Source organism: Strix uralensis, chromosome 8 (genome assembly GCF_047716275.1).
Source record: "Strix uralensis isolate ZFMK-TIS-50842 chromosome 8, bStrUra1, whole genome shotgun sequence".
NCBI lineage: Eukaryota > Metazoa > Chordata > Aves > Strigiformes > Strigidae > Strix > Strix uralensis.
In genome coordinates this window covers 29,243,225-29,266,074 of record NC_133979.1, presented here as the reverse complement: position 1 = coordinate 29,266,074, position 22,850 = coordinate 29,243,225, and the positions used below count along the sequence as shown (strand labels likewise).

Here is a 22,850-nt window from a genome sequence, read left to right as displayed (position 1 = left end):
ACAGAGTGTGACTTTCATTTATTGTCATCAGTTTTTCAGAGCAGGGATGAGTTCTGGAACAATCGCTTACACCAGGCTGGGCCTCCAGCAGCACGTCAGCACCAGCACCCCCGTCGCGCTGTTCCTCTTTCCGGCAGCAGTGGCACGCACCACGGCTGGGCGTATTGCTTGAGCGCAGGCCTCACCCCTGCGGTTTTTGGCACAGACTGGAAAGGAGCATCCATTGCAAGAGATCAGGCCCCACGGGATCTTGCTGGCTGCTGCAGCAAGCACCTGCCTTCTGGCAAAAGCAGTGCTGAGGTACTTATCCACTGTATTGGGGAAGCAGTGACTTCTCTTACAGAATCCAACACACCATAAATTGCCTTTGGCTCTTTCAGTCCCATTACCAGTTAGCATCATCTTCCCAGTTCAACTCGTCTTCTTCACCCCAGCCTGCAGCTTCAGCCTAGAATCATGTAAAATTATCAGCATTAAGGCACATGTACTGTACTTCTGTCCTTAGCACAGCCCCAGGAACCAGGCCTGAGCAGCTTGTGATGGCAGAGCAAGACATTCATCCAGAATGCTGAAAGCCCCTCATAAGACCAAAAATGAAGTGCCAATATTTGCAGCTTTCTGTCTTAAGGAACTTTTAACTACTAAAGGAAACATCCTGAAGACAAGAGCATCTTACATTTTTTTCTAAAATTAAATGCTTGTACCAAACCCATTTCCCATTAAGATCAGAATGCTATAAACTAGATGATTTCTTTCCGCATAGGAAACAGCTGTTGTCCTGCTGTATCCTACCACTACACCTTTGATCTCACCTGTCCCCTGACCCAGCTCTTCTGCTGCTCTGCAGCACTGACCGCACAGGGTTGGTATCACAACAGTCTGCTTTTTTCAAATGTTGTAAACAACTTCGGTTTACAGCTGAGGTTCCTCTCCCTGTGCTACCTGCTACCCCTGTGGTAGCTCTCTTGGGGCTCAGTTAGCAAAACAACTTGAAATCAACACTATTCCCTAATGGAGTTGCCTAGGAGCACTACCTCCCCTCCTAGGAAACAGAAGCTGTCTCCAGAGTCTCTGTGAGGGAGCTACAGGGATTTACCTGCTTATTTACAAAGGCACTTTTATAACCCCCCTGGTTCTCTGAAATGGAGAAATGTCTCAGCTATGTTTTCATGAAAACAAAGCACCCAAAAATCTTTAATCCAGAGGTTCTGGGTTCCTGGTCCTTTATTTATAACACTATTAGGTTTTCCTAGAAGAGCCAGGAGCAACACTGAGTCCTGAGTATCCTCTGTGCCCAAAAGCCTTGTTCTGTTTGTGCCTGGGGCCACACCTGCTCAGCAGCCAGGATCCAGCCTTGTTTTACCTGTCTGACAAACCGTGACTCTCCCTAACATAGTGTAGGGTCTTTGCTTCCTGGATACAGCAGCACAAATTAAAAGCTGGAGTTAAAACTCCTCAGTGCCTTTAGTAGTGTACAAGTTAAGTCTGTTCCCTCCCTGTTTCTTACTACAGCAGCAAGAGATATGTGTTAAGGGCCTGCTGCGTTACCTGCTGCCTGACAAGATGCATCATTCAGAGCTCAGCATCTTGAGGCCGCAGGTAAAGACTCAACTGTACAGTTGTGTGCTGTGATACCCCCTCAGGTTATCCACCCCCTGATGAAGGAGCTGGCTGGTGCTACAACCCTGTGTTGTGCTGTGTGCATGCCTTAGGATCCTATCAAACATGCAGTCATTTAAACCTCACTGCCTGTAGCCTCTTACCTCAATGACATCAGCTGCTGCAAATTTGGATGAAAACAGCACATTCTGTGAGGCACCTTCTCTGCTGGACGCAACACCAGAGTGACTGGGAACAACCACTTCTGTCCTTGCTTCAGGTAAAATCAAGATAGCTGAAGGAGGTTTAATGTCTGGGATCATGTCAGCAAACCAGTCCAGCTCAGGGTCTTGCACAGGTTTCCTCTTCACTTTGATCGTGAATTCTTCTCCTAGGCCAGACTCCGATGAAGACTTCAACCTCTCCTGAAAGGTCATTTTTGGCAGCACAGTTTCTCCCAGCTGTTCCTGGTGGTCCCACTTGTCATTGCTCCAGCTGTTGCCAGGGCAGGACTTTGTGGGGGGACTCGGTCTGAGGCTTCTGAATTCTTTGCTCAGTTGATGGGTACCTGGCAGAGGCCTTGGCATTTCAACTGCATCAGCTTGTGTCACAGTGAGGCAATTTCCTGAGGACAGTTCAGGACTAGGGCTGCTGGGCTCAACATCATCCCAAGGCTTCTCATCTACATCATGTTCAGCAAAATACGGTCCCATGCTGCCCTGTGGCTCTTGAGGCTGAATTTGAATGTTCACAGTTTTCTCAGTGTCTGTCTCCTCTGGCTCACTCCAATCTGGCCACTCCTCTGCTGCCTTTTCGGAGGTAGTCAAGGAACTCCTGCTGCTCCCAAGCGTAGTAATGCTTCCCGGAATCCCATTCAGGGGGGACTGAGTGTCTTGCTCTCCTGTGGAAGACAAAGGTGGTGTTACATCCTTATTTCAAGAGAGTGAGCGTAGAGCTGGAGTTGTGCTTCTAACTCTTTGGCAGCACAGGTAGCACCTGGCATGGAAATAAGCTGTAACACTGGCTGCAAAGATGCTTCAGCGCTAAGCTCCTTGCCTGTTAGAAAGCACAGCCACCCTCCTGCTTGCAAAGGAGGGGTGTTCATCTCGGAGCCCTGGGGCAATAAAAGCTGACTGTTGATGAGCAACAGGTGACTGAAAGAAGGCCAGGGAAGTGAACTGAGTCAGCTTCTGAGGCCAGAGAATCTAGAAATCTAGTGTATCTGCCAAGCTGGGGGAGGGCTGAAAAAGCACAGCAGAGAACGTGCTGTAAGGAAACAAATCCAAGGCTGGCTGGCCAGCAGTCTGTGCCTGTCAGATTCCCAAATAACTATTCCCTAGGAAGTCAAGGGTCACGCTCTTGTTCCTTCACTGTTACCTTCCTTGATTCACCCACTCTCTTTCAGATCAGCACATGGGGAAAATTAATGTCTTTTCCAGCATTTCATTTGTAGGACACAATTTCTAGAAGGGAAGAGCCAGTGCAAAGTTTTACCTGTCTTTAAAGCCAGTGGATTGTCTTGTCGCACAGAAGGCTTCTTGACAGGCACATTCCCAGAGATGGGGAACACACTAGAATTGTTCTTCAAGGGCCGAGAGGTTTGATTTCTCCGATTGCTTAAAACATGACTGGGGGAGTCTGCAGGGACAAAAGACAAGAAAGGACAGCAAGTCCCCAAGGTGTGTTGTCAGTCTTAGTTGAAGCTGCCTGCAGCGTTGTTATTTGCGACACTGGCAGGCAGTACTGAACGAAGACTGGCGCAGCAATCCAACAGCTGCACGTCACACAATACTCCTCTGTTCCTGCCAGCTGCAGCTTTTGCCAGGATAAAGTTTGGGCAACTGTAAATGGGCAGTTTCTGCTGATACGTTCTTTCAGGAAATACACAATGAACAAACTGTGATCGGAACAGATGCTTAAAAACTGCTGTCAGCCCCCTGGCTGGATGCAAAACCCCAGCTCCTGTACTGCCTGGCATCACAGATCCCCCAGTACCTGCCTCTTGTACAAAAGCACAGCACTGGTAGTCACAACAATTGAAAGCATAAGCAAACTCACGCCACTACACAAACCCTCTCATGCCTGGGCATGAGCAAAGCCACTTCCAGGACCAGGAGTCTGTACCCCAGAGGCTGTGGGCAGCCCCTCATACCAACCCAAGGTGAGGTGGGGTGGCAGGCGGTCAAGGCCATGCTTTGAAGCTGCACCGGGCTGCTTTGTTCCCCTGGGCCAGCCATGACAGCTTGGCAGGCGCCTAGTTCCTGTTCATTTGGAGAAATTGTGGCAGTGATTCCCTGGCCTCAGCCAGCCGAGGCCCTGTTGCCACCACCCCAGCACAGCGTGGCTTGGGCCAGCGCTGCCATGGCTTCCAGCAGTGCTGCCAGCCAGCCGGGCCCACCGAGGCTCGGCATTACCAGTGCAGAGATGCGCAGCCTGGCGCCCCAGAAAGGGCTGCAGTGAGCATGCAGCACCCCTCGCCCCAGAGGGCTCTCCAGAAAAGGTACATCCTTTCAGGGACTCAGGCAAACAGCTTATTAACCCTCACGTGTTCAACCTCTGGTACTGTTTTTTGCAGGTTGTCACTCACTGTTGAGGACAAAGGTGGGTTTTTTGTTCTTTGTCAATAGTTAAATCAGGTGTAATTTTAAATATATTCTGAAAAACAAACCTGGTTTTAGCATGCAACCCAAAGGGGTTTATTTACTATAGTCTACTAAAATAATGTGAAGAAAAATAATGCCACAAGCCGTCCACAGATTTTAATAAAGGGGGGTAGCTGTCAGTACACACATAATCAGGAAGAAAGTATTTATATTTAAATCGATCTCTTGTGCGTTTCATTTGGTATCTATATGTCTAAAGTAGAACAAATGCCGATTGTTCCCTCCAGTTATAAGCATTCTCAGTTTCAATATCCAGAAAAGCTTTCCCTTAGTACACTTGGTTCCAAGTGATCTAGCACGTGCAGGGGCTACTGTCTTCGTTTGGATTAGCTGAAAAGCCTCCTGAGAGCTGAGAAAATAGGGAAGTTCGTATTTCTTTTCCAATCTATGAATAGAAATTGGGGGAAGAGGATGAGATTTACTATTTTTAAAAACATGAAGGACAGAGGGAATATTAAACAACTATCTGGATAAGTAGCTAAGTCCTTTAGAAGGGCAGTATAGTTTTTGCACCAAACACACACACTTAATCTCCTTTACTTAGAGGCTCTTAAATGAAGATAAGATTTAAACTTTTTTACACATATTTCCTACATTTAAAATACTTCTATATAACTCTTCTTCTGGTATCATTTCTGTATCTGCAAACAGCACCTAATTTAATAGAAAAAAGCTAAACTTCAATTCTAACCTGTCAACAGCAACAGATTAATCATCCAAGAAATTCTGCCTATGCTGCTTGGACAGAATGGGCGAGAATCCCGAGCGCGCTCTGACTGTATCATTTACCTTCTGGGGAGAGATCAGCAGTTTTCATGAAACTTGGTGCAGAGCTTTTGAAAATCTTCGTTCTTTCTCCACCTACAACTACTTCAGGTCCAAGGAGGGAGACGAGAACTGCTAAGCTGTGCAGCGTTATCGCAACGATAGAGTCGCTGGTATCTCGAAGGCCCAGCAATACCTACACCAAGAACAACGTAACATTACCAAGAACAGGGAATTCTGCTTTTTCACTTCTTCCCCCTTTAAATGTTATATTTGCAGCACATTTCATTTCTATGATCTCCCACAGCTCTCGGTAGATACTGGACATTGTTCCATAGCATAAAATCAGCCTTGCACTTTGTACCACAAGCTGAGGAGGGTGGCCGATCCCAGTGCCCGGTGAGCACTGGACCCCAACGCCAAGGCACCCCCGAGCTGGGACCACTCACTCCTCCCCCTTGACAGCTGTGGTGTGAAACAGAAACAGCCTCTTGCTGGGAGATCAAGGCCAACAGGTATTGGTGCAAGTGGTGCCTGTGACAGAGGGTTTAACAAAACCAGCACTCCAGATCAGGACGGGGTGTATTAGGGCTTGCATAGAAAGGTTGCAAACTGTCTGTGGCCAGCACTACGAGACCCTAACTTTAAGCTAAGAACCAACCCAAGCAGCACAAATCCCATATTCTAGGATATAGCACGTATTGTTTCGCTGTCCTTAACCTGTGGCAAGATGATGTTTTTCAATTCCTCCCGAGAGAACAGTTCTGCGTAGGCATGAATGTGAGACAGCAGCACCATTCGAACGTGCTCCTCGTGAACCTCAAATAGCTTGAGCAGCACAGGAATGACGTGCGTCTGGAACAAGGCCGGCGACAGGAGGCAGCTGGTCTGGCTTTCTCCAGTTTGCTCTAGGGAAGAGAGGTGAAGATGGGAAAAGGCTGCTTCAACGAGAGACAGCTCACCCAAAAGCCACACACTGAGAAACCATCCCAGCTGAGATCTACAGTGTCACCCCCCCACCAGGTCTGACTCCCTGTCAGCTGCCCCCACGGCTTGCTTGGGATGTCAGGGAGGCAGCAGTGCCGGTGTCCACTGCACAATGCCAAGGGCTCTGAGCACTGAAGGTCAGTCACAAGGCAGCTGCTGCTTGGCTGAAAGCACCAGTGGCTATTTCAGAAACACTTTTAAGAGAGGGGAGACAAACAGCAGGGAAGAGAGCTGGGGATCCAGCAAGCCATGCTGAACACCTCACAGAGGAAAGGAGGAGAGACTGAGGGCCCTTACAAGAGAATGAGTGCGGTGGCAGAAGAAAAAAGGGCTGGCAGGGTAGGGGCAAAGTGAGAAGAAGGGTAGGCAGTGAGCCACTCAAAAGCCTGGGCTGGGAGGGTGGGGTGACACGTAAAGCCCAGGCGATTGCTAGTTCTCCGAGCATCAGCAGAGCCGGGGAGAGTGCTGCAAACAGGGAAGCACACCTAACTGTCCAGTTCTGTATGCTACAGCATTTGTTCTGGTTAAACACCACTATTCCCTTGATTCAGTGGAACGACTACTCTGAATTCATTCCAAACTTGTCAGTAATAATTGTGAAGAGAGAAAGTATTTAAAGGTCACCTTTCTTTGGACCCAGCAGATGAGGAAGAAAACTCTTGACAGCTACAGGTTCTGCAAACACGAGCTGATTGAGTAGAAGAGGCACCAACCGTGACGCTATCAGCTCCTCTGACAAGCTGGCCACCCTGTCCAGCAGGAATCTGCGTTCCAGGAGAGAGCAGTCAGCATCAAGGCAGCCTTCCGTGTATTTACGACTGTTTCCCTTAATATCACTGTCCCCTCTTTTTGCATCTGCCTCATCTCCTAGCGAGTGTCCTGTTACAGCCTCCCACTCAGCATGCACTCTAACCTAGGAGGGTGCCTGAAAGCCTCAGCTCCTGCCTGCAGCTTTCAGGCAAAGATAAGACAGAACAGCCTCTCTGCCTGAAAAAGGGGCAACACTGCCATATCTTTAAGCAAAGTATTCATTCCCTCCCTCAGTAAACACTGCTGTGACAGGGGGAACCATTCAGAATGCTCCTGCTAAGATCCCCTTTCTCCTCTCATCTCCTCCACTTAGTCTCAAACTAGTGAAATCAAATTAGTGTTACATGCTGGTGACCACAGAAGTATAAAACAGGCAGGACAATAGCTCTGTAAGAGCACCCAAGCTCTTTTATATGGGGGGGGGAGGGGGGTGTGGAAATCAGCTTCTCCCTTTTCCAGGCCCAGATAATGCCATGACTACACAGAAGCTTCCCTTACAGAAAACTTCTTGGGGGCCATGGCAATAGGATTTCCTGCAGATACAGCACTACTGCAGTCGAGACACCCGCTACAGACAGCAGCTTCACCCAGACAGGGCTGGCACCACAAGATTAATTCACCCAACACATCTCACTGAAAACTCATTAGCAGTTTACAAGATCTGCCTAAATGAAAAAAATTTTCAGCCTCAAGAGGTGCCTGGTGCTAGATTTCCCTTTTCTGCAAAGTCACATCTAAAATAAACCTGCTTCTAAGAATGAGGCGAGGGGAAGATTCTTTTTTTCCAGCACATTAAGAGAAGCTCTCTCATATTTTAGAGTATTTTGAAACGGGGCAAGCAGATAGCCTTTGTGTGAAGCAAGAGGAGCCCGCGGCGGCTCCAGTGAGGAGCTGTTTGCCAGAGCTTGAGCAGACGAGCAGTTAGGCCACGCTACAGCACAGGAACGGGCTTTTCAAGTGATTCCTGCTTAGCCATGGTGCAGTGGGAGATGGGACAGTGCTGCTAAAGCAGGGTGAAGAGAACCTGAATAATTTAACTTCTGCTAATAATGTCAGCATTATGCCCCACAAAGTGCATTAACTCCATTAGAACGTGGATAATGAAAAAATTCTTTCCTTTTCATATCCCTGTACTCCTGTTCTTGACTCCAAGCTTCTGTTCTGGGCTCTGCAGAGTTCAACCCAGCTGCTAGCAACCAGACAGGATTCAGAAAAGCACCCTGAAGTGACGCATGGCACTACAATCTGGTCCCTGACTGTTTCTCCAGCGACAGCAATTGGCCTGGAGCAGGTGAAAGCACTGCTGTCTGTAGGGCTGCACACAGCCTCCCTCCGGAGGCTGGCGAGTATCAGAACGATGCAGAGCCCAGCAGGTACCGCTCCTCCCAAACACCAACCCATTCACAAGAAACCAGGAAAGGAGGGGGTGAAGAGTTTCCTCTCTGATGCGACCATTACTTTGGCTGCAGTACCCAAAATAACACAGAGCAAACAATGTTCTGCCAAAGCAATCAAAATCTGCCACCTGAGGAGCCACCTCTCCGGCCACAAGCCTTCCCAGTTCCCCCCCAAGTCCCATTCAGCATAAGTATTGCTGAAATTAGAAGCTTCCAGATTATAGTTCTTTCACTTACTTGAAAAATTCAGTTTTTTCCTCCTCGGACTTTACTGTTAAGGTCTTCAGAAAATTCACAACTTCCAGAAAATCATTCCTAAGCACAAAAATATAGGCTGTCAAGTGTGATCCTTATTGATGCTTAAACCACCCACAACTAAGAGACTGCAAATCCCCGTCCTTCACTTAGCAGGGAGAACCAGACAGAGGGACACAAGTCAAATGCCAGTGGACCACAAACTCCAGCCCGGAGGGATGACCAGTTACCCGAAAGCTGCGCCTGCGCAGTGCTGCACTGTGAAGTCAGGAATTCACAGGGAGACCTGGGCAATGCGGCATCAGCCACCTCTGACCACCTTCGGTGAGATGAGGAGGACAAAGTGCCACCCTGCACTAACACCACCACCCAGAGAGGCACTCGGGTGACAGCAGACACAGCTCGGTGTGGATTATCTTGGAGCCTGCTTTGCTCCAGCAGCATCACTAATGATTTTATTTTCTAGAGTGTTTCCCACCACCTCCCATGAGCTTGGTGAGATCCAACTGACTGCGTGTGACTAAAGGACACACTTCTGTCACCACTGCCAGCTCAGCACCTCATCTGGAAGGCTGATAATGCTTTCTTAATTTAGGGAGTCTCTTTGACAAAGATCCCTGTAAGAGGTAGGGATTAAGTCCGCACTTCCCATCTGATAAGTGACACACCTTCACAAAATTAACACATTTGCAACACAGAAATAAGCAGTATCAAGACATACCAAGAGAGGCAGGATATTCCTTTCCTTACCTGAAGAACTCGTGAGACAATAAGCTGGACAGTGGCGGACGACATTTTGGATCTGGATTCAGCAGTGTACAGTGCAAGGTTTGCTGAAAGCTGGAGAGAATATCTGCTGAAACTGAAATCCAGAGCACCTACAGTTAGATTTCCCTCTCAAGACTAAACAAGCTATGTTCAGGAATCCTCCACCCTCCCAAAAACTTATTTTTAGCTCTAGTTGATAGCAAAATTGCTCACATCTGTCCCTAAAGGAAGGGAAAAGAACATTTCCATTTCTCTTCCTAAGTTGCTGGGCTATTGGGGCACCAGGGAGTGCTGCTGTCCTCCCAAGATGCCTCCCACTCCCTCCCTGTGAGAAGGGGACAGCCCCTGCTCAGCTGCGGCACAGGGCACCCACGCTCCCACGTCCGTAACCCTCGATGAAGCGGCTGGTGGGGCAGGACCAAGCGAGCCTCCGAGCGCTGCGGAGCAGATCTGGGAGAGCTCGTGACCTCCAGCCACATCTGACCACCTCCAAATGCAGAAAAAGGGGAATACAGGAGAAGCCGAAGTCTGCATTTTAGCTTAGCAAACACGAGGAACAACAACGGCCACCGAACCTGTAGCACATCTGCCACCTGCAACAAAAGGCAAACGGCTCGACACACACAAGGAGTAAGCTACAGAGGCCCGTCGACAGCAAAATAAACATGCGCCATTCCTCACCCTGATCATTTAGGACTGTCAGGAGATTTTCAACCATTGTTCCAAATGCGTAGGCATCCCTCGCGTGCCCATAGCTGTTGGGCAGAATTTTGAAATCTGCAGACTGAAAATAAAACCAAAAAGATCAGCAAAGCAGGAGTTTATGAAATACTTGGTAGTTTCCATGAGTCTCTATTGCCGCCCCCACCATATATAGTCTCCAATTCTTTTTATAGCAGCAAAGCTCCATTAAGTACTCTACAAGTAGAATAAAATGCTAAAAAAACCTCCACTGGGGAAGTTATAACCCAAAGGAGCAACTACATCATGACAAAACAATTCCCCGATGAATGCACGCAGCAACTGCAGGTCAACAGCTTTCAGCCTTTCTATGGAAACAGGTGATAATTAGAGAGAGGAAGAGCACTCCTTTAGCAACTCATAGGATGCTTAGCAGATAGAGGGACTAACAAGGGAAACAAAGGCTGTTACAAGAGCTACACAACCGTGTGACCACAGGGATATGGGCAGCCTCAGCAACTACTCCGTAATTCTTGCAAAGCTTTGGTGATTTAGAAGCATTAAAGCAGCAACACCAAGTGTTTGAAAAATATTATGAGAACCTGCTGTCCTGTCACTCCTCATTCAGAATTTCACTTTCCTGTGCCCCACACACCATTCCCAAACCACGGATGGGACGGAAGGGGGTTAAAAAAAAAAAAAAAGAGAGTAAACCTCAGGTATTTTCCAATAGCCACTTCCTCCCATTCAGGCATAAGGAAATAAAACATGTGAATGAAAACTATTCCCCGAATATCGCACTTTTATTTGCTGCCAGCAAGAAGCTCCTCCAGCAAGCGATGTCACTCACCATCTCCTCGCAAGGGATGCACGACTGGTCTCGTACCGACCTGACGTGACAGAGGAACTGGAAGGAGAAGAGGGGAGACGTGAGCTGCCTTGAGCTTTAGCAGTCAGTTTGACTGCCATGCTCTTTGCATTGTTGTGCACCACCACGCACACCAGTTGCGCGTCCGCCTGATCCCTTCTGAAAGGTGATACACGCCAGGGACACTCAATACAGTTCGTGAAGGATTTGCGGATCCTCTGGGAGAAAAGGCGATAGACATTTACAACACGGTGCCAGGCTGCAGCAATGACTCTGCACAGCATGCAGCAGAAATCAAACCACCAATTTTTCTGCTAAGACCAGTAACAAGCAATGACGATGCCAGCAGGAAAAGCTAAGGAGTCACTTAAATTATTTTCCTTGTTGATTCATTTCAGCCTGGATCTTTCTGCTTCACACGAAAGGCTTTTTTTTTTTTTAGTTTGTTTTTAAATCAGTCCAGAGGAGCAAAGATTTTTCACTCTCCCCAGTCTTAACCTACCCTTCAACCCACAGACTCCCTTAGAAAAGTAGCTGCTTTTTGGCTAATGGGGAATTTCTGTTTGTGTAGACATTGTAGTTTATAGTTACAGTCCTTAGAGCAAAGATTCAGGTCAGAGCTGGAAGTGAGCCAACATGCTTAACAGTAAATTCAGATAACTGGAAGGACTTGGGCCTTCACATCCATGGGTGGCCAGCTTCCATAGGCAGCCAGGAGCCCTCTCCCGAGCATCAGAGTGCACTTTGCTTGGCTCTTACCTCCGGGGTGGCTTCTTCAAAGTTACACACTGTTTCCATTCCTCCCAGCTTCCAGTGCCCATCCTCACTTACAAACACGGATGATAAACAGACATTGTTATGCGTTAGGTTTCCCTAAAACATACAAAAAAAAAAAAAAAAGGATAACAGACTCGGGGATAGATGAAGATGTAAAATTTTAATCAGCACTGAGTGCTGAGGAAAAGCTGCCAAAAAGCACACAATTCCACAGGTCCTTCGGGATTTTGTAGGCGACTAGCAGGTGTCAGGCAGAAGGGCTGGGGTTTTAGAGCAGACAAAGCTGTAATTGTCACAGCCCTTGCAATACAACTGTTAAATCCAGAGAAGACCTCCAACTATGAACACAAAGCCCAAAAGCTACAGTCTGAGCTGGGATTTAACTGCAGTCCTGGACAAACATGCAGTGCCAAAACAGGGGAGCAGTGGCACCAATCTGCGACACGTGGCAACAGCTGTAAATAAATGCCAAGGCCTAGCAATCCCGTTTCCCTAACGTAAGCAGCACTGCAAGCAGATGTCAATTCATGAATTGAGAACTGCTCCCCAACTTCCAAAACCCACAGCATTTTCAATTACCCTTCCTCCTACAAAGCAGCCAATGATTTTAGCAGTTTCAGCCTAAAAGAACTGTGGGGTGTGTGTCTGTCTTTGCGAGGAATCAGGAATGAGACAGTCACCCAGGCAAGCCCAGGTACGACGCTCTCCTGTCACATTTGGTCTGGCTCCCACCAAAGCCTGATGACTGCTGCCAGTGGTACCTACCCTGTCATGGAGGAAGATGAGCGCCAGCAACACGTCGTAGATCCCTGCGCAGATTTCTGCAGAAGAGAGCGTCTCCAGGACCACCTCCAAAGGCTTCACACGTTCTGTAACCAGGTGGATCCCATTTGCTTCCACAGTACAAGAGAGGAAGCGCAGAAGGCAAGGGTGGCGCAAGGTTTTCAGGTGCTTCCAGGAACAAAGACATCTGTTAAATCTCATCCAAGGCATCTCTTTTGGCTGCAGAGCTTAGCCTTGTACTTTTAGCCACGTTTTCTGCTTGAATTTAGACAGCCCATCCCTGCTCCTCACCAAGCACTCTGCACACTCACTCACTCACTGCAGAACTTTTTATAACACACCTAGATACAAAGTCTTACACAGAATAAACACGGTATTTCGGGTAGGATCCACCCAAGAAAGACTCTCTGACTTGTATCTGTAGGAAGAGACCAGGGCTCTGCAAAGGAACGCAGGTATTGCTATCTGAACATGGCTTCCCGCCACTGCTCGCACCGTGCGGCGCCCGATGAGCTTCGCAGCTGCCCCTTTTCCCCCCTGCACGGCGGGTGTTGGCAGCTGGGGTCAACTTCGACCTTTTCTCCCACCCTTACTCCCCAAGGGTTTGGCCCTCATTAACTGATTCCCACCCCTCCAAGCAAAGGAGGGACAGCTCTGACAGGTCTGTCCCAGGCACACTCTCTACAGTACCTTGGCAGCTTTATTAACCTTATCTTCGTTCTCTCGCTTGTACACAAAGACCGAAGCAAGTTTGCCATCTTGTAGCACGGCCGGATAAATTGTGTGTCCAGTTGGCAGCGTGAACGGCGGCTCTTCTAGCACGTAGCTCTTTAAAGCGCTGTTCTCCGAGCCCATCACTTGCAGAGTTGGGCCGTTGTAAAGGTTCCTTCTCGATGACAAACAGGCCTTTGGGTGAAGGAAGATTTTTTCAGACAGATTTAGCTCCCACGGGCGCTGTCCAGTTCGCCTTCAGAGCATTTTCTGCAAAGCATGAAACAGCCATGAAGAGCCCCCTCCTACCAGTATCCTCTCCTTCAGTTTAAGGACAAGAATAAAATCCCCATCATTTATTTTGCAAAGGAAACCAAATGCCCACAAAAGGGTTCAGATCAACAGGCGAGCAGCTCTCTAGCTGTGGAGCTAGGACTGCGCTGGTGTCTGTGTCAGCATCACCACCAGACATCACCAGCTCTGACACAGTACAGCGTTCACAACTAGTCCTGGACCTGGCTACCGAACCGAGAATCCACCCAACCCAGGACCCGCTGATACCCCCAGCCATGCAGACACCTACTCCAGAGGTTTAATTCAGCTTAAGCACAGTCAGCAGTTAGGAAGTGCAACTGCCACCGCCTTAGGGCACAAGGAGCCCCTGCCCTGCTTAAAAGCAGCCGTTCCCCAATTCTCCAAGCCACAGAAGATTTCAGTGAAGCTTTAGTCAGGTAACCTCCCCCAGCAGCACGATTTCCCCCCCACCCCAATTACCTTCTCTCCATCTGATAAATACTCATCGGCCTGCCAACCCTTCCTTCCTCCCACAGCCTCTGTCAGGAAGAGGCTGACACAGATTTTTGTGCTGCTTCCTCGCATACAAAACTGGTAAAACAAACACGCTGATTGCAGAGGCTCTTTTAGAAAACACTGACCGAGCATATGCTCTGTAATCAGGCTTGTGATCGCAGGCTACAGGCGAGACCCTGAATACTGGTCTGTGTGCAGAAGTTAGCAAACAGTCTTTAGTGACAAGAGAAGGAGAGTGCAAAACCTCAGTTTTCAGGAAAAGTGGGGGAAAAAATTGCCCACCCCCAAGCATTTTTTTTGCAACTGCTTTTTTGTGGTTGTTTTGAGCCATGACCTGAGGCTTCAGGAGGGCAACAACATGGGAGCCTCTCAGCTCCCTGGCAGAGCTGTTCCAGCAAAGCTGCTGCTCCAGCCCCTCTCCCACATCTCCAGCTCAAGCTGCCCCAGGAGCTCCGAGGACAGCGGCACTGCAGGCTTCTAGAGAGAGAGCTGGAGAGAGCTCGTCTGTTACGGTCTCCTGGCTTCTTTTCAGTGCTTCAGTTAAGAATTAGTTATTTAAATGGTTGCACCCTTTCCTCAAAGTGTCCTGTATTTCAACATGTTATGATCTGATGCTTTTATTAAACAAATATGCCAGTTGCACAACCCCCTAGTCAACAAGAGCACTGGGAAGGAGCAGAATGCTGCCTTTCAATAGATTTCATACAAATCCTTGCTCGCATGATTTAATTGCCCTCGCTAACTGTTCTGTAACAAACAGGTAGCTGCAACTCCAGACGCGCTTCTCGCTGGGAGGAATGAACCCTAGGAACACATCAGATATGGGACCCAGAACACATGACAGCTCTGAACTGTTTGATGTGAACAGACCTTAACCCTCCAGAGCGTACAACCACCGCTAGTCTGAAATTGTGGGGGTTTTAAAATTGAGCTTGTGTGTCCCAATCCACTTAAAATCTAACACTGAATTAACTACAGAACATGGAACTTGCTATCATTTCCTTCCCCTCTAGTGTCACAAACGGATCTGCGCCTTTTCAGTGCCGATTTCTTTAATGTGACCTTTAAGAAATAAAGGGAAAGCTATCGAAGTCTAAACTGCGGCTTCCCAACACCACACAGAGGGGGCAACAGGTGAAAAGGAAATACAATGCAGCAGCTACACACATTTCCAAAAGGACTTTCTTGCGAACTCCTTGGCACAAGAGGATTCACACTGCCCTGTGAGAGGAAGGGCTCCTCTGCAGGCAGTGCCTGGAGCTCTCTCCAGCTCACCCTGTGTGATGGCACCGGCTGCTCCTCCTGGGCACAGCCCAGCGCATTTACCTGCCTTCTCTGCTCTTCTCCCCTTTGCTTTGTTTGCTAGCTCTACCGTAATTATTTTTCAGTCAGATTTTGTGTAGGACAGCTGAAGGTATCTGAACTGACCTAGTGCTGCGCGTTCCTCCACGTACGAGCATACTCACCGGTTACAAATTTGGCTTCAGAGATGTCCTGCAGTTCAAAAATATCATAACATCAGAGTAACTCAGATAACTGCAATCGACTCGAGTGCTACTGTACAACAGCTCCAAACAAGCACCCCCTGCTCCAGGTAACCGCCTCCCAGGAGGAGCCCAGCAACTCTCGGTTTCAAACGCCGAGCACCTCCAAGAGAGCAGCTTCCAACAACCAAGCGGCAAGAGCAGTGTGTGGAACCACGAGCCATGCTCTTCAGGAACATGTCAGCTTCACAAAACTATCGCTTGGTTTCTTTTCTTTTTCACAGCACTCCAAAACATGTTGGCTATTGAAACTGCAGCAGGCAAAAGCACTGCAAAGGTGTGCACCTAGGTGTGGCCAAAAACCACAGAAGAATTCTTCTGATGTTAAACTGTCAGTCACACAACTACACTGTGCAACGACCACATTATGCTTTGTGGGTTGAGAGCATTACCCACATTATAACCCCTTAATACCTTACTTTCAATAAATTGTAAACACGAACATTAGATGTAACACACAGTGCACCCTGAGACGGAGGAGCCTGGCAGGGAAAGCCAGAAGGACTGGTAATTAAGAACAATTTGGGTTTCCTACCATAAACAGTGTTACGAGTTGGAATTTCAGTTGAGCTTCTCTGCCGAGTGATAGCACCCCGCACACAAGGTGTCCACCTGAAGCACATACACTAAGCTCTGTCCCGCCACTGCTAAGAGCGAGGCAGTTCCCGGCTTTCCACTCGCCCTGCCCACCACCTCCCACGCCAGCAGAGCCTCCTGGAAGCCGCTGCCAGAGGTTTCGGGAGCTCCACTCCCAAAGGCAGACACTTCCCAACACGGCAAACGCAAAGGTCCGGCGGCACCCTGCGCAAGCAGCGCCGCGAAGGCCGGCGGGTGGGCGAGCAATAGGCGACGGCCTCTCTGGGAAAGGAAGCGCGACTGTATCCCACCTCCTGAAGGGCGGTTCAACCCCGGACACCCGGCGTAGGGACAGAGCACGCGTGGTAACACGGGGGCTCCCCGAGAAATGACACCGGCTGCCGCGAGCAACGCCGCTGCCTACAGCGCGCTCAACACAACTACAGTCACCAATGCGGTATTTGCTTTTTTCCCCCGAAAAAGCGAGCCTTTGCCTCCACCGCATACCCTGCCTGCGAGCTCCAGACCCCCGCGCGGAGGGAGGGCAGTGTCACCACCTCCCCCGCCGGGCTGGCAGGACCTGTCCTGAGCGCGGCCTGCGGCAGCTCGCCAGCAGGACAAGGTGGCACCGGCTGCAGCCCAAGCGGCCGGCCCGGCCGGCCCCAGGCGCGATGCCACGTCCCGCAGGCAGCGCCAGGCCGGGCACCACCGGGGACCGGCGGGAGGCTGCCCGGGCGCCAGCGGAGCTGGGGTCACCGCCGCCCCGGGGCGGGTGGAGGAGCGGAGCCCTGGTCACCCCCACTCACCGCTGCCCCCGCCCCAAGTCCCCCATGAAGGGCCTCCGCCATTAGCCCCTGCCACCTTCCACTACCTGCCTCCGCCATTAGCCCCTGTCACCCCCCGCCACCTGCCCCACCCCCCCCCGCCGCCTCCCGCCCCGGTCACCCCCCCGAGCGCCCCCTCCCCACCTGCTCCCCGCCGGCCCGGCCCGGGAGGGGGGAGGGGGGGAGGTGCCGCCTCGGCCCCGCCGGCCGCTCCCTCCCTCACAGCGCGGCCGCCGACTCCCGCTTCCGGCAGCGCCGCCCCGCCGAGCCGGGCGGGCGGAGCGCCGCCCCCTGCCTTGCGCGCCCCCTGGCGGTGGGCGGGGCGGGGCGAAGCGGGCGGTCCCCTTGCACGAACGAGCGGCCCGCGAAGCGGCGGCCGCCATTTTGGTTGTGGGCGAGTGTCCCCCTCAGGCCGCCCTTGCCCTTTCGGCGGCCGTTCCGTGCCGGCAGCGAGCCCGCCCCCGGCCCGCGTCCGCCAGCCCCTGGGGGATCGCGGCAGCAGCTGAACACCGGCGGGAACCGCAGCCCACCCGTGTGCAGCCTGTGCTGGGGTCAGCCCCGCGGCTCCCGCCTGCGCTGCGGTCCAGGCCCCACAGCAGCGGCCGGGCTGTCCTCCCGCCAGCCCCGTCCTCCATTGCTGCCGCTCGGTGCCTCAGGCGCGGTGGGTCGGCCGGACCCTCCGCCTGAACCGCCTTTGCTGTGTGATTTATGGGTCTCGGGCGCTTGGGGAATAGGTGTCTCCCTCCTTCCAACGAACAGCGGCCTCCTGTCCCCCGGCTCCACTTAGTGAGCTAATTTCCTTCCACAGTTTCCCGGCTCAGCCCCCACACCGCTGCTAGAGGGAATCCGGCAATAGCTTCCCGACCAGCCTAAATAAAGGGCGGGCGACAGGGTGAAAACTGCGTCCGCGAGGCAGGTGGTCTGTCTAACACATCTCCCACGCCATCGCCCCGAGCCCCGCGCCTTGCTTTGGTGGTGTAACTCGTGCATCATAAGGAGATCTATTTAATGCCATTAAAACTAATTGCTCTCTATGCTGCAGAGTAAAGTGACTCCAGGGAGAAATTTCACGTGAGTATTTTGGACAGCAGAACAACCGTTGAAAGGAATTACTATAGTGCAGTGGGAGGTCTGGGCTTTTCACACACTATTTTCATATCTCCAATGTTATTCCAGTTTCATGCAGCGCCAGGGCATGAGGATGTGGTTTGCTCAATCATTTTGAACCTAACGCTTAGAGTGAGCAGGGCCCAGCAGCACACCCCACACCCGTGGCCTTGTCTAGACAAAGATTTAATGGCAACGGCAGCGTGTTTAACAATGGTGGTCTAAGCTGTGCTAACTCCTTAGCTTTCTTTAGTAACTGAACTCCACCAGTTTAGCTTGCATTAAATTTTGTGCTGTGAAATCTGGCATGAACTTTGTAGAGCGTATTCTTCAGCAATACGCTTCCCCCCCCTTTCGAGCGAAGCCCTCTAGTCCATCCAGAGCATGGGCGGTGCAGATACTCCCAAAGACACAGGTCTGCTGGCCCGTGGCTTGTTTATGCTAGAGTCCCTGCAGCACAACAAAGCCACAGGTAGCCGGACAGAAAAAGGGATCCCCTCAGATCCACACCCAAACTCCGTTCAGGTGAGCTTCACGATCCGTTCAGGCAAGTGAAGAGGAAGGCTTTCTTCTACGAGTGTGCGCTGGGCGGTCTGTAGGCTGGCATGTCAGGGTTAACAAAGGGGCAGAGGGCTAGGAGGAGCCTGCTCCTCTGGCAGAGGGATATATTGGCACCTGGATGATCTGGGTCTTTTTAAATAAAGGAGAAAGATGATGGGAGGAGGAGGGTGCAGGAAAGTCAAATGGGTCATACATAGTGTGTGAGGCAAAGTATGACACACGTTATGTGGTAACATAACGCATACAGGAACAGAAACTAAAATGAAGTTCAGATATGCCACTGCCCTCTTTCAAAAGTAAGAAAGTTCTGAAGTCTCTGGCCCAAATGGGACAGTCATGCCCCAAAGTGCAAAATAAGGGGAACTGTGGACATTCCTCACCAATTTATTCAAGGGCCTGGATAAGCACGGATTTGTACGTCCTCTGTGTGTGTGTGTGCGTGTTTGCAGCAGCGGAAAGGCAGAGGATTGGAAGACCTGAACAACTGCAAGTAAAGACAAAAATTCTTAATAAGCAACAACTGATTTCTACTCACAGCACTTGTCTCCAGCTTCAGGCTGCAGTGTAGTTCTTGTGGCTCTCAGGACAAAAAAAAAAAAAGGAAACTCTGGCTGCTCTGCATCGTTTATGGTGTACTTACTTTGCTGGTCGGCCTCTGTGGGGAGGCACTCCTTCCCTTCATCTGCTTTTCCCCCGCGAGTCCATTGTCTCATACAAACTGAAGAGGTACGGAGGGGTGCACCCTGCTCGGGGCCCTGCTGCCCCAGGTGCTGTGCACACCCACCAGCGAGGCTTCTGGCTTTCAAACTTTGCAGTTTGCCTTTCCTAAGAGCGGCCAACAGCAGCTCCTCCAGAGGGTAACTCAGGACCTAACGAGGTAGGTGTGAACCCCCCTCCTTCTCTTTCAAGGGCAGAAGAAGAAAGAGTAGACAGGGCACTAGCGGGATTACAGAGCTCTTAGCAAGTTTGCAACTGGTTAAGTCGATTGGGCAAGAAAAGATTGGTGTAGTGAAGAGACAGGCAGCTAGTAACTGTGGAAGAGGATGGAGCAAAAAGCACATGAATGGAATAGAGCCTGTAAGGGCTAAGGGGGCAGCTGGGGAGCACTGTCCAGCAGACGCCGGTGTGGTCGCTATCTGCACTGTAGTAATGCTCCCCAGCTCTTCCAGGCCACAGGGCCTTTGGAAAAGGCAGAGGGAGGAAACGGGGCTGGGGTGGTGCCCCCAGCACCAGAACTGCAGCCCGTGTCTTCCAATGATGTCCTCCTGCCACAGAGTCATGTTAGTTACAATGACATTACAGTAGCTTTTTGCTGCTAAGGATATTTCTAAAGTACTCCATTTCTTAAAAAACAGAAATGGGCTTCTCTTTTTAGGGGGCAGGGACCCCAACATACCAATTCCAGAAAAGTCCATGTTCTCATTCAAGTGGGTTTCTAGACAGACGGGTTGCAAACGTCACCTTCTACCTGTGACCTGCGTGCAGCACTGTCTTCCACTGCCCGTGCAGGCAGCCAGCCTGTACCTCTCGCGTTGCCTCAGAGCTCTCTCCTTAACCTCATAAAGAAGAAAAATGAGCAGATCACAACAACTTTAACGGCTGACAGTTGCACCAGTAAGTCTGCTATTTTATTTTTCTTGAGGATGGTCATGGAAGGAATGCAGGTTGTAGCTATTCTCAGCCTTCTCCCATGAAGAGCCCACAGCTGAGCTCACCCGTGGCCTATCACAGGAATTCCATTAAAGAACCTGCCAGAGGGGCTTGAAATCTCTTGTATCTAAACAGAGCTTGTCCTGCTTATTCTAGAAGAAGATACATCTTGTTCCTGTTTCATTTAATCCAGAGTGGATTAAATTAAACAGAATCATGGCAGTCTTATTTCAGAATGAAAGGCACATGTTAAACTGTTACCAGACAGATCCGTGCACACACTGATATTTAAAAGACTTTGAATCCGGCCCATCATAAGCTCTCTAGGCCAAGGGTATTTGTTTACTTTTGCTTTTCCCCACCCTCTGTTGCCCTAGTAAGCTCCTAAATATTAGTGTGGTACAAATCATAATTTCAAACAAGATCTTAGGCTGCTGCATTAAGCAGATTGCTCACCAAAATTATACTGTACATCTGCAGAAAGGCTGAGTAACAGCTAACAGACATATGAACTTCTCAGCCTATATTAACTTTACAGCCTAGTTGTATCTAAAACACCTGCCTAACCAAACTCATTAATTAATTAGCAGCAAACTGGAAAAGAGGATACTCCTGGGATGGTTAGGGATTGCTGCTGTAGAGATAGAAAAGAGGAGCTGTACAAAGTCAGGGAGAGAAACCAGGAAAAGGAGGAAAGGACAGAAGTTGTAGAAGTTGTTAAGAGAAAGCAGATCCACCCTCGCCCCATTTTACGCAGGATACAGTACTCGGGGACTGAATCCATAAATACAGATAATTAAAAAGTTACCCTACAGGTCAGACTCTTCAGTCTCCCTCTGACACCCACAGGAAATGTGATATAGATTGAAAAGTCTATGTACTCATATCTTTTTTCCCCTTTCTGGCTCAGGAACTGTAATTAAAGGAAAAATCAGCCGCTCTCCTGCCTTGGAGAGTATAGTGGCACAGCTGGTTTTCATCTTGGCTAGCAGGCTCTGTCCTCAGGCTACTAAGTGCTGAGTAATTTTTACCAAGCTCTGCTTGCAGATAAATGATGTTCTTCTCTTAGCTGCTGCCAGGCAAAGCTACAAATACTTGATCTTTTATTCTTTTCTCATAAACTCCTAACATTGAATACTAAAAATGCAGCCAGAGATTTTTCCACTGCCATTTATTCTCAGCATGGTCACAACTGAATTACAATTACAGACACCCACCCATTTGCTGAAGCTCAACTGTAGTTCCTCGTTAACCTGAAGCTTCCAATTAAAGGCTCCTTCAGTTTCATTGATAGTTTGCATATACTCCAAGGACCCACTTCATTTTTTTTTCCCCCCAAAACACATTTCATGAGAAGAGCAACTGCTTTAAATAACTTCACAATAATTTTCTGGAAAAGCCTGATGAGCGAGTGCCAGTCTTAAAAGAGAAGCCTGTGTCTGAATATGCAGTTTGGGTAATTTCTCTCACAGCTATAACTATAAAAATATCTGAAAGCTTTTGACTAAATGTGGCACAACTGCTGGGCAGATAAAGTGTGGGCTCAAACCAATGGAAAGAATCTAGAAAGGTACGACACTGGAAACCCATTAGTTTAATTCAGGTTTTCTGCAGTGTTTCTAGTAAGATCTTATATTTTCTAAGAAACTGCATAAGAATTAGTTAAAAATTGTATAGAAAATTATTTTTAAAAATACTAGTTAATCTTGGCAGTGCTGTTCTTCTACCTACCTCCAGTAAGTGAAGCCATAAACATGAAGCCAGCACAGGGAGGAGGCTGAAAAATGGTACGAATCACCATGGCTAATTTTAGAATCATTTCAAGTCCTGTAGCATGAAACATAGTGAGGAACAGGGCACATAAAAGTACCTGCACGCTTTTAAAAGATAAAGCAAGGTTTCGAAACAACCTTGATCTCAAAGATAGTTTTCATGTGTAAGACTAATAGTCTGTAAGCTTCCTAAAGAAGCCCCTGCCTTTGAAGATCACCTTCCTAGCACACACACCAGTCTTACGGGATTACTGGCTACTGTTTTAGTAGTATCAGCCCCTGATGCGAGTCTAGTTTCTGCTTAAGCCAGGGAGAAAAGAGGAGAGGAACAATTCTGCAAATCCACAGCCATTTAAAAAGAAAAGATGAGGTGGAAGGAGCTTTTCTTTTAGAAAGTGAGAATTTGAACTGCTACCTTGATGGCTATGGCAGAGAGGGCACTTCATACGCTTTCTTCTGTCTGTTATGGGTGGGGATACACAACAAGAATAGCTTTAGCCTAAACTCTGTTTGCATGTAGCATGTTGTAAAACACGGCTTAATACAATCACCACATTGCAAGTCCAATGTGAAGGTGTCTTGGCTTGTCTCTGCTGCTCAGTCAATGATCTGTGCTTAGACCCAACTTAAACCCTGTGAACAAGGAGGTCGAGATGCATTTGTATTTTAGGATAAGGAAGCTGAGGGAATGTATCTGGATTCTGAACCAAGTTACAGTGGTTTTTTTCTTTCACAAGTCCTCAGGATGTGGCATTCTTCTCAGCCCACAGAATTCTATTTAAACACTATGGTAAAGGTATTCTGTTGTAGTATAGTTTCTAATTTTAAATATTTTCAAGCATTTAAACTAGATTGTAAACGTTTGAAGCTCCAGGGGAGTGAATCTGTGCCATCTTTCCATTATTAAAGTCTTCAGACTCAGGACTGGACTTTGGTAACTAC

The 22,850-nt window shown here is 49.2% G+C and overlaps 1 protein-coding gene across 4 annotated transcripts; it reads right to left on the bottom strand.

Moving 5' to 3' along the window:
- Position 1: 1 nt before the first annotated feature.
- SCYL3 (SCY1 like pseudokinase 3) lies at positions 2–17,083 on the bottom strand. Of its 4 annotated transcripts, none has more exons than XM_074876901.1 (14): positions 16,963–17,083; positions 13,044–13,334; positions 12,336–12,521; positions 11,553–11,666; positions 10,776–10,832; positions 9,926–10,028; positions 9,227–9,338; positions 8,459–8,536; positions 6,639–6,778; positions 5,748–5,935; positions 5,052–5,223; positions 3,094–3,237; positions 1,764–2,500; positions 2–448 (listed from the first exon to the last, which is right to left on the bottom strand). In XM_074876901.1, the coding sequence occupies exons 2-14, from the start codon at positions 13,206–13,208 to the stop codon at positions 386–388; spliced, it is 2,259 nt and encodes a 752-aa protein (XP_074733002.1). In that variant the 5' UTR covers positions 13,209–13,334; positions 16,963–17,083; the 3' UTR covers positions 2–385. The 4 variants fall into 4 exon arrangements, with proteins under 4 accessions (XP_074733002.1, XP_074733003.1, XP_074733005.1 ...); XM_074876902.1 differs by having other exon boundaries at positions 13,044–13,259; positions 16,963–17,079; XM_074876904.1 differs by lacking the exon at positions 16,963–17,083 and having other exon boundaries at positions 12,336–12,439; positions 13,044–13,178.
- Positions 17,084–22,850: the final 5,767 nt, after the last annotated feature.

What these genes read in the sequence shown, in the direction of transcription:
- SCYL3 (XM_074876901.1), bottom strand. Translation starts at nt 13,208, where the DNA reads ATGGGCTCGGAGAACAGCGCTTTAAAGAGCTACGTGCTAGAAGAGCCG. An exon ending in AGGTTAATAAAGCTGCCAAG is followed by an intron (nt 12,522 to 13,043) that starts GTACTGTAGAGA and finishes TGTTCCTGGAAG; the next exon opens with CACCTGAAAACCTTGCGCCA. An exon ending in GAAAAAACTGAATTTTTCAA is followed by an intron (nt 6,779 to 8,458) that starts GTAAGTGAAAGA and finishes CCTGGAACGCAG; the next exon opens with ATTCCTGCTGGACAGGGTGG.